This window comes from Panthera uncia, chromosome A2, assembly GCF_023721935.1.
Source record: "Panthera uncia isolate 11264 chromosome A2, Puncia_PCG_1.0, whole genome shotgun sequence".
In the NCBI taxonomy this organism is placed as follows: domain Eukaryota; kingdom Metazoa; phylum Chordata; class Mammalia; order Carnivora; family Felidae; genus Panthera; species Panthera uncia.
The window spans coordinates 15,726,754-15,739,979 of NC_064816.1; the positions used below are offsets into that span (position 1 = coordinate 15,726,754).

General features: G+C 44.2%; 1 protein-coding gene across 3 annotated transcripts in view; it reads left to right on the forward strand.

The window, feature by feature from the left end:
• The window catches only part of KLHL18 (kelch like family member 18), a 58,289-nt gene that overhangs the window by 24,663 nt on the left and 20,400 nt on the right, over positions 1–13,226 (forward strand). For all 3 annotated transcript variants that reach the window (XM_049642611.1, XM_049642612.1, XM_049642613.1), the window contains 2 exons: positions 8,554–8,684; positions 11,110–11,250. In XM_049642611.1, the coding sequence (XP_049498568.1) occupies positions 8,554–8,684; positions 11,110–11,250 (272 nt within the window). The remainder of the gene's footprint in view (positions 1–8,553; positions 8,685–11,109; positions 11,251–13,226) is intronic.

Sequence of the window (13,226 nt, forward strand, 5' to 3'; positions counted from 1 at the left end):
AGTATTTATAGTGCTTCTCTTGAGAATTTTAATGTGTTTTTTGGGGTTTTTGTTTGTTTGTTTGTTTGTTTGTTTTTACTGTATTCCTTGCTATACCAGCATTAAGTAGTAATCCTACCTGGAAATCCAGTCCAACCTAGAAGCAAAGCCTAGGAGAATTGGGCAGCTTGCTTATATCTGTAGTAGAGCTGGCTCTAAAACTCAAGGTTTAATCTCTATGAATCAGACTGAACTTGTGAGGATTTTAGTTATTTATATCTTAGCCTTCTATGGCTGTTATCTCTCAGCTGGGTGTAAAAACAAACTTTTGTTAAATCTCTGCTAAGTGCCTGGCAGTGTGCTAGGGTATTTTCACATGTATTACCTACCTATCACTTAATTTAATAAGACCAATGTTGCAATTCTGAGGCTCTGCTCAGAAAAAGCTAAATAGCTTCAATCTGCTCCAGAGCCCATCCATCTAGTCATTGATTTATTCATCTATTTACTGTTGTGGACCACCAACATCAGGTTTGCAAATGTGCCCTTGAGTCATGTCCCATTGGTGGCCAAGCTGGGACAAATCAGCACAGATCCCTTCCTCCAACAAGACTCAGGATTGGCAGTAACATCAGCATGGTCTGCACAGGGCAACACTTTTTTCCCACTAGAACTTCAGGAATTTGGAGTGACCCTGCTGATTTGGTCGAATGACGTTCGCAGCAGCCATTCTTGTACATCTTTCTATTTGATCTTCTTAAAAACTCTTAAGAAGTCAGATGAATAGGGACGATCTCATAAGTTGAGAAGCCAAACATGGAGGAGGCCTGTATGAGGTGACCTTGCTAGCACGGGCTGGGCCTTCTAGCTTGCACGTTTGTGTCACGTGGCCATGTGTTATGGTTACATGGCATCATGAGCCACCGCTGCCCCCACGCTCTTCTCTTCCTTCAGGCGGCTCCTTGCTTCTCTTCTTTTCTTTTCCTTCCTGTACTTTCCTTCTGTTGCCTTGCAGATGCATCCCCAGTAGGTAGGCTTTGACTGTCAGAGTTCCACAAGGCTTCTTATACCCTTTTTGCGCTCTAAGCTCTCCCTCAGTGACCTCTTCTTGTCTCTACACTGACAACTCCAAAAAGTGTCATTTGAGCCTAGACTCCATCTCTCTGTGTTCCGGATGTAGCCATCCACTTACTACACGGTATCTGTTCGGATGCCTCCCAGGCACTCAGTGGCAGCTTGTCCCAAACTTGACTCCATCTTCTACCCCTAACATAGCCCTTCTGTGTCATTTCTCATCTAAGTGAATGGCAACTCCCAGTTCATGCTCTGCCTGCAGAGAATGGCCCCATGGCCTTAGAGACCCTTCCTTGTACTGTTTCCTGGTTTCCTAACACTCTTAAAGTAAAATGTAGAATTTCTGAGTGCCCTATCTACTTTTCCAGCTTCACATCACATCACTTTCCTTTTCATATCTGTACTTGCATCATGGAGGCCACTTTGATTTTTAACAACTATCGATGGAATAGTGTGTTCATGATTTTTAAAACCAAGTATAGAGGAGTTGCAATACATGTGGATTTATGTTACCCTTACCTTCTTCCCCTTCATTTAACCCCATTAGCTCTTAATTTTCCCAACAAAGCTATTAACAGACATTATAAGTTACAGGGGCTTCATAATTAAAAAAAAAAAAAAAAAAAAAAAACCATACAGAGGAACTCTATAGGTGAGCTTCAGTCTCTTCAGATCCTACTGTGCAGAGCCCCTGCTTAGAAAGAGGTTCTGATTCCACTCTTTGTAGAAGCCAGATGGCCTGAGTGCCGAGTCTTTGCTGCAGTTTTAGTGGAAGTTGGTTGGGTTTTCAGTTGGAATTGGTGTTTTTTTCTCAGAAGCACACTTATGTACCTAGGGAGTCCTGGGATTGCCCCTAATTTGCTTTGTAGATGCTAGTCATCGCATACCATTCCAGAGCGGTTAAGTGGCTGGTGCTGATCCATGCGCTTACTAAGGAGTAGTGTGAGCACAGGCACTAGGAGTGTGCTGTGTGCACAAAGACCTGATATCCTGATCCAACCCAGGCAGCTCCATATGTGGTCATGCATTTAACTCTTTCAGTTCAGAGTGTTTCATTATACCACATATTTACTTTTTTCCTTCTGCCCTAGCTTGGACTTGGAACCTAGCTCTTTCCAATACTTTAAATTAATGGTCTGATTCCGTTCTAGTGGTGCCACCAAAGCACCCTTGCTTTATTCCTTTTTTTTTTCAAATGAACTTTTTATTTTGAGATGATTGTAGATTTGGATGTAGTTATTTGAAATGATAACAGTGCAGGGTGCCTGAGTGGCTCATTTGGTTGAGCGTCCAACTCTTGATTTCGACTCAGGTCATGATCCCAGGGTCATGGGATGGAGCCCCACATGAAGCTCCATACTGAGCGTGGTACCTGCTTAAGATTCTCTCTCTCTCCCTCCCTCCCTCCCCCCTTCCTCCCTCGCTCCCTCTCCCCCACTCTCCCCCACTCTCCCTCCCTCTCCTTGTGCCCCCTCCCCCATGCATGCTGTCTCTCTCTAAAATAAAAATAAGTGAAAAGAGGAAATAATAACAGGGAGATCCTGTTTACCCTTTACCCAGTTTCCCCCATGGTAATCTTACAAAACTTCAGTACAACATCACAACTAAGATTTTGACATTGATATAATTCACCACTCTTACTCAGATAACCCCAGCTTTACTTTTATTCACTGGTGTGTATATGTGTGTTTAGTTCTATCTAATTTTTTTTATCGTGTGTAGATTTTTTTATTTTTTCAAAAATTTCCCACATGGCTGAGAACTTGAGCTGGGAGGAGGTGTTTATTTACTTGGTCCCTCTCAAACTCCACTAGTAAACAGCTCAAGCATAATTCCTTCTCTTTTACATAATAGCTACTTAATTTTCAGGCAAGTTATTTAACTTCTAAATCTTCGTTTCCTCTTTTACAAAATGGAATTCACAGTAGCTACTTAATGCACAGGTTGCTATGAGGGCCAAAATGAGAAAATAATGCATAATGGGTACTTAACAAAAAGGAATTCAGTAAATGATCATCTCTCTCTATCTCTGTCTCTCTTTCTTTTCCTTTTTTTTTTTAAAGAAAGTGTGCGCAAGCTGCAGAGAGAAGCAGGCGGCGGGGGGAGGAGAGAGAGAGAGAGAGAGAGAGAGAGAGAGAGAGAGAGAGAGAGAGAATCTTAAGCAGGCTCACACTCAGCACACAGCCCTGAGGGGGCTTGATCCCATGGCCGTGGAATCATGACCTGAGCCAAAACCAAGAGTTGGTCATTCAGCCGACTGAGCTACGCAGACAGGCACCCCTGATCATCTCATTTTTTAAGTGATTTTTTAAAACTGAGATTACAAATGAGAGTATTTGGGTTTTTTAAAGCTTTTCACAAAAATGTGGTATCTTAGGATTATAGAATTGGAAGATCCCTTAATAGGTTTGGGACTGGTGAAGAACCGCCCTAAACATTCTTAGGTGATAGGACCTTATTCTTTGTAATAAACTAAAATCTGCCTCCCTGTCATTTCTGGATCTGCCCTCATCCATGTGATGGCCCTTCTAGGGTTTGAGGACAGCTGCTGTGTCCCCCTTCCCAAATTATCTTTTACAAATGGGCTATCCTTTAGCCATTCCTCTTAAGATGTAGCTTCCAGACCTTCCCCCAGCTTGGTCTCCCTCTTCTGGATAAAGACAAATTTGTTGTCCCCTTTAACAAAATACAGAGTTCAGTTGTAATCTGGCTAACGTATCCCAAGATAGGCCTGCCTTCTCTTTACCTGAGCTTTTTGGGGAAACCAGGTCACCTAGTTTATGCATGTACCGTTTGTTCTTTTGTCTTCTGTCTACTTCCCAGATGAAAAATAAATGCATGGCAGTTTAACACAGCTAATTGAGCACACATTTTAACCCCCATGCTCTGCTGTAATCCCATTAAAATGATAGTAAGAGGGAGAAGAGGTATCAGTAGTTGAGAGGTCAATGGAATGTTGACACCAGAAAGTAGGAAGTGTGGTGAGCTTTGAGGGCCAGAGGAACTGAAAGTGCCTGCCAGGGGGAGAGACTAAGAAGAAAGAGGATTTGTAATGCAGAACCCTGGAAGAGTTCCAGAATTAGAGAAACAAAATACTGAAAACAGGAAGATTAGTTGAAAGTCTGTGTGAAAAGCAATTAGTTGCCTACAACTCCTCCCCCACTCTCCCAGGAGACCAGAATTTCAGTCTTACATATTGAACCAGAGTCATACCAAGGATAGAAGAGGGGATGGAATATGGTACAAAACTGAAAATAAAGGCTTTAAGGCAGAGGTCTAACTAGTGAGTGGTAGGACCATCACCTCTCTAACCTACTTTTCAGAATATCTGCAGGCAGGCACTCCCATCCAAGAGATTGGAAGATCCATCTCTGATAAAGTTTGCCACAGAGAAAAAGTTCCAAAGATACTATTTTTAGGGGTCCTCAGTAGAATGGCAGGGTCTTGCTTGGTCACCCCAATGTGAAGTCCACAAGTTGATAAGCCGAGTTCTCCCACACAGAACTTTCAAACAGTTTCTAAAAATATCAGCAGTTAGGGGTGCCTGGTTGGCTCAGTCGGTTGAGCATCTGACTTCGGTTCAGGTTATGATCTCACAGTTCGTGGGTTTGAGCCCATGTCAGTCTCTGTGCTGACAGCTCAGAGCCTGGAGCCTGCTTCAGATTCTGTGTCTCCCTCTCTCTCTCTCTGCCCCTCCCTTGCTCACACTCTGTCTGTCTCTCTCTCAAAATTTAAACATTAAAAAAAAATTTTTTTTAAAGTATCAGCAGATAGCCACTGTCACGAGGCATTTAAAGCAAGCCTCTAACATAAAAGACAGAGACCAAAACAAATGGGGGAGAAAAGAACTCAGAGGAATAACAGTAAAAGCAGGGAGGAAGAGGAAAAAAAGAAGAAAAAAATTTAACATTTTAAAAAAAGGTTATTTATTTATTTTCAGAGTCTCAGAAAAGAGAGAGCATGGAGGAGGGGAAGAGAGAGTGAGAATCCCAAGCAGGTTCCACGCCAGTGGTGCAGAGCCCACACAGGGCTTGATCTCATGGCCATGAGATCATGACTTGAGCTGAAGTCTAGAGTCAGACACTTAACCAAATAAGCCACCCAGGTGCCCCTAACTATAATATTGAGAGAGGTTAGAGAAAATACTGCATTTGTGAAAGATGAATAAGATTCTTTCAGTAAAAAGCTGGATGGGGGAGACCTTCAGAAAACAAGAAGGGCCTCTTGGAAATTAAAAATACACCATAGCCTTATAAAAAGCTACAACACAGAAATATTGAAAGATAAAGTTGAAGAAGATTCCCAGGAGACTGACCAAATGAAAGAGATGGGAAATGGGGAACAGGTGAAAAAAATAGAGGATCATGGGGCGCCTCAGTGGCTCAGTCAGTTGAGCATCTGACTTTGGCTTGGGTCATGATCTCGCGGTTCATAGGTTTGAGCCCCATGTCGGGCTCTATGCTGACAGCTCAGGTCCTAGAGCCTGCTTCGGATTCTGTATCTCCCTCTCTCTCTGCCCCTTGCCCCTCCCCCCTCAAAAATAAACATTAAAAAAATTTTTTTTTTAAATATAGGCACATTCCAAGAGGCCTAACATCCGACTAATAGAAATTTTGGAAAAGAAAAAATAGACAATAGAGAGGAGGAAATTATCAAAGAAATAGGATGGAAAAGTATTCTGAGAACTAGAATCAAGTCTGTGGATTGATAAAGCACGCTGAATAAAGGACACCAAGAGCAAGGTATAATCCTGTTAGATTCAGAACTCTGAGAATAAAGAGAAAGTACTAAAAGCTTCTAGAGAGAGCAGTCACATACTGAGGGTTAGTGATCAGAAGGGCATTAAATTCCTCAAAAGCAGCAAAGTAGAAGACATTGGAGCAATGCCTTCAGAATTCTGATAGAAAAATATATTCCCAACTTAGAATTTTATAGCCAGCTAAACTGTCACCCAGGTTTAAGGCTAATAAAGACGTTTTCAAACATATTGTGCATATGCCCTATGATATTCTGATATAATAAGAATATGTATTTGGTCTTTTTCCCTGGTTTCTGGCACAGAGCTCCTCAAACCCTTGGAATTTCCTGAATAGGGGTGATAAAAGCATCTTTTGTTATAATATTTGGTCTTTGTTCCCAGTTCCTGACACAAAAACTTCTAAAACCCTTGGAATTTCCTGAGTGATAGGTGTGTCCTTTGTTATTCATAACAAATCTCTTTCAGCCACGCCTGAGTTTATGCTAATAAGGTGACTCTTTGTGGGCCCCTAGATAGCTTCAGGATGGGGGCTGGTTCCCAGAGGAGACAACCATGTGATTAGAGGGTTGGAATTTCAGTCCCACCCTTTGACCCTTGGGGACCTTCCAGCTTAGTGAAGGTAGCCATGTGTGAGGAGAGTGGCACACATAAGGACAGAAGCTCCTGTGCTCAGGACCCATCTAGACTTTGCCCTATGTACCTCTTCATCTGGCTGTTCTTTTGTATCCCTTTACACTGTCCCTTTATGGTGTATCCCTTTATGATTACACCAGTAACAGTAGGTAATCCATTTTCCCTGAGTTCTGTGAGCCATTTTAGTAAATTATTACACCTGAGAAGTGGGTTGTGGGGAATACTCCCCCCTCAACCCTGCCCCGACTTTATCACCAATTGCTCAGAAGTACATGTGGCCCAGCCAGACAAGCCAACCCTGAGACAGTGTAGGAGGGACAGCACAAGGGTGTGAGCACCAGGAGGCAGGGATCACTGGGGGCTGTTTGTAGTTAGGCTGCCACAAGTAATAACTAGAAGTGAAAACTCAAGACCTATTATAGGGATATTACTTAGAAAGGTGAGATAGGGGCACCTGGGTGGCTCATTCGGTTAAGGGTCGGACTTCGGCTCAGGGCATGATCTCATGGTTCGTGAGTGTGAGCCCCACGTTGGGCTCTGTGCTGACAGCTCAGAGCCTGGAGCCTGCTTCGGATTCTGTGTCTCCCTCTCTCTCTGACCCTCCTCTGCTTACATTCTGTCTCTCTCAAAAGTAAATAAACATTAAAAATTAAAAAAAAAAGAAAAGAAAAGAAAGAAAGGTGAGATAAATACCAGAAGAAAGAAGTTGTCCCTGAGAGCAGGAATCAGGGAACCAGAAACTGCTGGTGTGAAAAACCTTGTAGAACAACTTTAAGAAATATTTCCAGGGGCATCTGGATGGTTTAGTAGGTTAAGCGTCCAACTTCAGCTCAGGTCATGATCTCCCAGTTCAGGAGTTTGAGCCCTGTATTGGGCTCTGCGCTGACCCTGCAGCGACTCCTTGGGATTCTTTCTGTGCCCCTGTCCCATCCCACGTGCTGTCTCTTAAAATAAATAAGTAAACTTAAAATATATATATATTTCCTTTTTTTTTTTTTTTTTTTTTTTTTAATTTCTGACCCCCGCCCCAGAGCACACAGCCATTTAATGCCCCTGAACACCAGTAGGAGAGCAACACGTAGATTATGTGAGGAACTCATAGAATCTGAATCAGTGAGGCCCCTTCGGTGTTTGGAAGATGGTGTGATCTTAAAGAACAGCTTCCAGATAATAAACCTAAAGTGGTACAAAAGAGGCCATAGTGACAGAACCTGAACTAGAACCCTTAAATAAATGTGACCCGGGGAAGAGCATTGGGTAGTGAGATGCTCTGGCATTTCTCTAATGTGGAACTGGGCAGGGAGGGTGGGGGGGAGACTGTTCTTTCTGAAGACTAGAAAGTTCTTAAGTGGAAATGTTTATGTGGTTTGAAGCTATAAATGGCAAAGCTTGTGAAAAAGACTATCCTTTTGACAGATAGTTGGAAAGCTCTTTATAGGACTCCCCAGGCTAAGGATGTGTCTCCTTAGTGAGGGTTTGACACACTTTGGAGAGAGTCTCTGTCCCTGTGTGGCCTGAGCCTTGTGGGCCATGCAGAGCCCCTGCCAGTACACAGCACCAGCCATTTGAGCTGGTTGTTGTCCCAGGACCCCCCAACATTTGTGCCCACAATGCTTGCTTTGTCCTTCATCCCCACATGTGCCCCTGTTCAAGTCTGGTCTTGTTTCTCCTTATCATTTCCTGTCACTGTGTATTTACCCTTCTCGAGCCTGCTGTCAGGAGCTCCAGGGTTCTTGGACAGTTTGTCAATTCCATCTGCCTTTAATCGGGATCAGGATAACATGAGAAATCAGGTGTTTGAGTTGGCGGCGAGTTGGGAACAGTGCAGTGAGACTGCCATATAAGTAAAAACTACCACTGGAAGCATTCAGGCTTCTAATTTTTTAACCATTTTAATGCCTCATTAAGATGTATTGCTTACATTCTTCTACTATAACTGAGTGTGTTGAATTGAAAATCTCAGGGTCTCCATGACAGGCTCAGCTCTCATGTACTGGGATGCCTCCAGTACCATTGCAAGGGGCAGAGGCTTAAGCGGGGGAAGGGGCAGTTTGGGTTTTGGATGTGCGTTCCTCAGTGTCTCTGTTTATATTTCACTCTGCCCACAGATTGGGGACCACAAATTCAGTGCCCACCGGATCGTCCTAGCGGCCTCAATCCCGTACTTCCACGCTATGTTTACAAATGACATGATGGAGTGCAAGCAGGATGAGATTGTAATGCAAGGAATGGACCCAAGGTACTCCATGTCTCCGCTAGGTCTCACAGCCTGCAGTGCCACTGGGGGGCCTGCAGCGGGACGCGGCATCTAGCGCAGCTGTGCGCACACAGTAGGTGATTTGGTAAACCAGTTAGAACCTCTGCCCAGTGGCCCGAGACAGGGTTAAATTGAGGAGAGTTTTTTTGATGTGTTTTTACTCTATTAGAGTAACACATTTAATAGGAACTAGACCGAGATATTTTTTATAACTAGGACTGGGTACAAGGTGCTGGAATACTATTCTGTGTGCTTTTTTGTGCCAGCCATTGTAGCTGGCAAAACAGTTTTTCAAATAAGTGTCTTCATTCATTACCCTCCTTACCAGTCTAGAAGTGTTATCCATCAGAACTTCCTGCATTTGTACTCTCTACAGTGGTAGCTACTAGCCATACATAGCTACTGAGCACTTGAATTTTAACTAGTGGGATAAAGGAGCTGAATTTAAAATGTTTTAAATTTAATTGTAATTAATACAGTTTTTAAATGGCCACGTGTGACTGGTGACTACTCTATTGAGACAACACAGATTCAGAAGATGGCAAGATTGTGGTTATTTGATGGTTGAGAACATTGATGTCCAAAGAGGTCAGGCCCAAAAGTGATCCCATCTAAATTTCTTCCACTGTCCAACACAGCCCTTCCTAGCAAACAGTTATTGGCCTCAAATGTCAGTACTGCCGCTAGATGAATTTGTGCTAGATGAATTTTTGGGGACGGAAGGCAGTACCATAACCCTGAAATCATGCCATTTAGGCACTTACTTAAAGTTGTCCTTACATGTAGAGTTGCTTACTACTGGACCTTCTACATGGAAATACTTTCCTGATTACTGCATGCAGACTTTATGTAAACATATCCCATAGTATGCCTTTTTGGGCCTCGAAAGGGAAATGGATGTTTATGTGACTGATTCTATGCAAGTCTATGAACTGAGAATGTATGTTTATAACCTAGGCTGTATCCAGGGGCCCGCTGCACACCTACTATGTGCCTGGCACTGTTCTGAGATCTGGAAATGCAGTAGCGAACAAAACACACAGGGTGACTCAGGGCCATGACATTCTCGTTGGAGAAGAAATAATAAACAAAACAGGGACTCTAAAACGTCAGCCAGTAACCTGTCATTTGTTGCCTACCTTCTTAATCTCACAGTGATGGAAAGAAGGGGTAAGGGAGCCAGGAAACTGTAGTACGCTCTGACTGATTGAAGGTGATCTGCCCCAGCACATGGGGAGGATTTATATACCCAGTGCAAGGCAGAAATCTCAGGCCAGCTCCCTCTAAGGAAAGACACAGAAGTGGGTGTGCAAGGGCAGCTATGCACTCTCTTCTCTCAGGTCTGTGTCTGAAGGAGCTGTGCTCATCGGCACGCACAGCGCACGCGCTTCATTTAAAAGAGGTAGACTGAGCACCTGTTATGTGTGCTGCTGTAGACACTGAGGAATAGCACTGAGAAGACAGCACCTCTTATTGTACCAGCTTTCTAGTCATGAGCATCTGGCAATAAACATGCACATGCATCATATGGCTGGCAAGTGAAAGTGATATGAGAAAAGTAAAGCAAATGAAGGTGGGCTTCTGTGCTGTTCCAGGGTGATCAGGGAAGTCTTCTGTGATGAGGTGACATTTGAGCTGAGACCTTAATTAAAGTGAGGGAGTGAGCCATCTGGGGAAAGAGACCTCCAAATAGAGGAGCAGCCAGTGCAAAGGCCCTGCGGTGAGAGTGTGTTTGGCATATTAGAATGGAGTGAGGGCTAAGAGTAGAAGGTGATGAGGTCAGAGAGCTGGAGAGGGGTCAGACCACATAAGGCCCTAGAAACAGAATTTGGATTTCATGCTCAGTGGGAATAGAAAGGCAGAAAAGTTTGTTGGAATCTCATTCTGGAAATTTATCTCGAAGAAATAATAAGAAACATTATTTATGATTGCAATACAATGAATGCTATGAGCTATTATGCCTACCAATAAAGGAAATGAATTATAGCTTGTTTATGTGTTGAAATACTATATAGCAGTCACTAAAAATGATAAACATGAGGACAGTATAGCAACATGGGAAAGGAGTTGATAAGTTACATGATTATATCCATACCATCTCTACATGCAGGCAAATGGGGACTGAAAATGAACCTAGAAAAATAACCACCGTTGACTCATTCAGTAGTAAGATAATGGGCACTTGCTTTCTTTTTTCAGAATTTTCTGAATAAAATTAAGCAATAAAGACAGCTTAAGAAGTAGAATGTATCTTTGGCTCCTGGTGAAGTAATTATTCCTTTCAGATAGATTCTCAAAGGGCATGGGCAAAATGGATTTTAGAGAGGAGCCCACACACTCGCCAGGTCAGCATGTCAGCTTGGTTAGGGCCAGAATCTCTGAAGAGTATCTTTTCTGTTTCCTCTAGCGCCCTGGAGGCTCTGATCAACTTTGCTTACAACGGCCACCTTGCCATTGACCAACAAAATGTGCAGTCGTTGCTGATGGGGGCGAGCTTCCTGCAGCTGCAGAGCATCAAGGACGCCTGCTGCACGTTCCTCCGAGAACGGTGAGGTCGTGCGATGGACCCGGCCCATTTCGTTCCTGGAATCCCCTGTGAATTTGTTGAGTCTTTGGGGCATGCCGAGTTTTCCAAAGGGAGTGAGCCAGGGAGTTTACTCTGCAGAAATAACCTTTCTTCAGATCTCTGTCAAGTAGTGTCCAGTTATTTGGGGTGAACATTTGAGGGGACATGATTTACGGACCCCCGCCTGCACTCCCCCTGGCCTGACATGTACCTCTACTTCTGGTCCTCTCTCTTCAGTTTGACCAGCCACTAATTTAGCTGACTGTTCTCACCGAGCCGATTGGTTCAGTGCTACCTGTTGCCTAGCCTGTCTCCATCTTTGTGTAGATCCTGCCCCCTCCTTGAGTGTCTTGGCTTCTTTTCCCTTCATCTCTTGAGGAACCTACCCAGATTTCACCTCCTAGAATTCTCTGTCTCCCTCCGTCTCCCAGAAGCAATCATGGACTGTATCCTTACCTAAGTCCAGCATTTGGCAATGACCTTTTGATGACAGAGCAGATAAGAAGGCTCTTCCTCCCCCTCAGGAGGCAGAGCTCTTAGCCACAGGGTAAAAGCTGCGCCTTCACCACTAGAGACTTGAGGGTGCAGGTTAGCACTGGGCTCCACATAGGCAGGGAGAAAGCAGAACAACGTTTCTACCTGAGCTTCTATGATCACAGGTCCCTGACCTGAAAACCAGCATTCTTCCCACCTCAGATCTGCCCTCCTGAACCTCATTGCGTTGTAGAGCTGCCCCCTCCCATTCCTGCTCCACCAGACCAGTTCACTTAGCAGCTCTGTGGACCCCACCTGCTGTCCATGTCCTGCCCATGCGGTGTTCTTGGATGTCACTGAGCACTGCTGTGTGTGCACCTAGTCTTGATAACCGTGGTAATGATGCTTAGCATGCAAGGCGCTCTCTGCTGGGCTCAGAGTGAGCGGTTTCATCATGAGGTAGATGGTCTGTTTCAGGTTTTATAGATGGAGACCACATAATGAGAGCACAGCCCCAGAGCCCCGCCTGACCTTGCCCCGGAATGCTGGGGGTGTGGGGCACACAGTCTTTCCTACTCATTTGTGAGCTGCTGCTTCTTCTTCCTTTTTTTTTTTTTTTTGTCTATTTATTTATTTTGGGAGAGATAGAGACAGCATGAGTGGGGGAGGGGTGAAGAAGGCGAATACTAAGCAGGCTCTGTGCTGCCAGCTGCATAGCCAGATGCAGCGCTTGAACCCACGAACCGTGAGATCATGACCTGAGCTGAAACCAAGAGTCAGACACTTAACAGACTGAGTCACCCAGGCTCCCCTCATTTGTGAGCTTTTTAAGGACACAGATGAGACTCTTGTTTGTCTCTTTGTCCCCACAGAACTCAATGATTAATTAGGCACTCTGGAAAGAATTAAGGTTGGCCACTCTCACAAGGGGACAGCAGCTCCACCTAGGGGCTTTTGAGGTCATCACTATCAATACTGGACCAGCCTCTTTTATAAAGTAGTGTCGTCCAAAAGATGCTTAAAAAGTGATTTTTAGACCAGTGGAATTTTTACATGCATCAGTGACATTTTAGGAAGACATACTTAAACACAAAGCCTGATGTTATGTCTGTCTTTTGACATTTTTCCATTCAGCCCTGCAAGAAAAACACACCTTCAACTAAACTGGGCTTCGACATCTAAAAGAATGGGATGTGGGAAGCCTGTCTTTATTCCTCCACACAGGCCCCAGAGGCTTGGCCTGCTTTCTATTTTCTTTCCAGTAGTTACCATCACTGCTTCTGTTCCTTGGGGTGGTTCTCCTGAGCCTGGCTGCAGAGTGTGTTAGGGTGTCCCAGCTGCCCCCTTCCTATGTATCCGCTTCCTATGGAAGCATGTGGACCTTCCATTTTCAAGTTTTGATTGCTAATGACTTGAGAGAAACCATTCTGAGCAGTGGTGGAAAAGACAGGATGTGCCAGGGCACAGAGAAGCTGCAAAGCCAT